The sequence below is a fragment of the Buceros rhinoceros genome, unplaced genomic scaffold, assembly GCF_000710305.1.
Source record: "Buceros rhinoceros silvestris isolate BGI_N320 unplaced genomic scaffold, ASM71030v1 scaffold36346, whole genome shotgun sequence".
Lineage (NCBI taxonomy): Eukaryota > Metazoa > Chordata > Aves > Bucerotiformes > Bucerotidae > Buceros > Buceros rhinoceros.
The window spans coordinates 5,955-6,416 of NW_010417545.1; the positions used below are offsets into that span (position 1 = coordinate 5,955).

General features: G+C 64.9%; 1 protein-coding gene across 1 annotated transcript in view; it reads left to right on the forward strand.

The window, feature by feature from the left end:
• Nucleotides 1-462, forward strand: part of LOC104495282 (sulfhydryl oxidase 1-like) — a gene marked incomplete at both ends in the record, with an annotated part of 6,849 nt that overhangs the window by 3,696 nt on the left and 2,691 nt on the right. The window contains one exon of the mRNA XM_010138231.1: nt 191-325. Coding sequence (XP_010136533.1) covers nt 191-325 — 135 coding nt within the window. The remainder of the gene's footprint in view (nt 1-190; nt 326-462) is intronic.

The following is a 462-nucleotide window of genomic DNA, read 5'->3' on the forward strand; positions in this document are numbered from 1 at the left end:
CCCCTGCCTCAGCCGCCTGGAGGCGGCACAGCGTGGCTCCCTGGGGCTCAGCTCGTCGCTGGGTTGCGTGCCAGGATCCCCACTGCTGGGGTGGGTGGAGGGTACAGACTACCCTGCGCTCGTTCCCCGGGTCCAGGCTGCCAGTCTGGCCAAGAAGGGGGTGTTGCTAAGAGCTGCTCCTTCCTTGCAGGCACGTGGAGGCACGCTCCTTCTACACCTACTACCTGCGCACGCTCTCGGGCGTCACCCGTGGCTCCTACAAGCTGAATACAACTGTCGGCGCTTCCAACGAGGCCAACGTGTCCCAGCCAAAGCGCGCTGACCGGTCAGACCTCCTTCTCTGTCGTTCTGCGCAGGGAGGAGGTGCCGTGGTTGTGGGTGGGCCTGGGGCTTGGACTGTGCCTTTCCCACGGGGAAAACCCAGACTCGTGGCTGGGTTTTTGGGGCTGTGGGGTGTCAAGG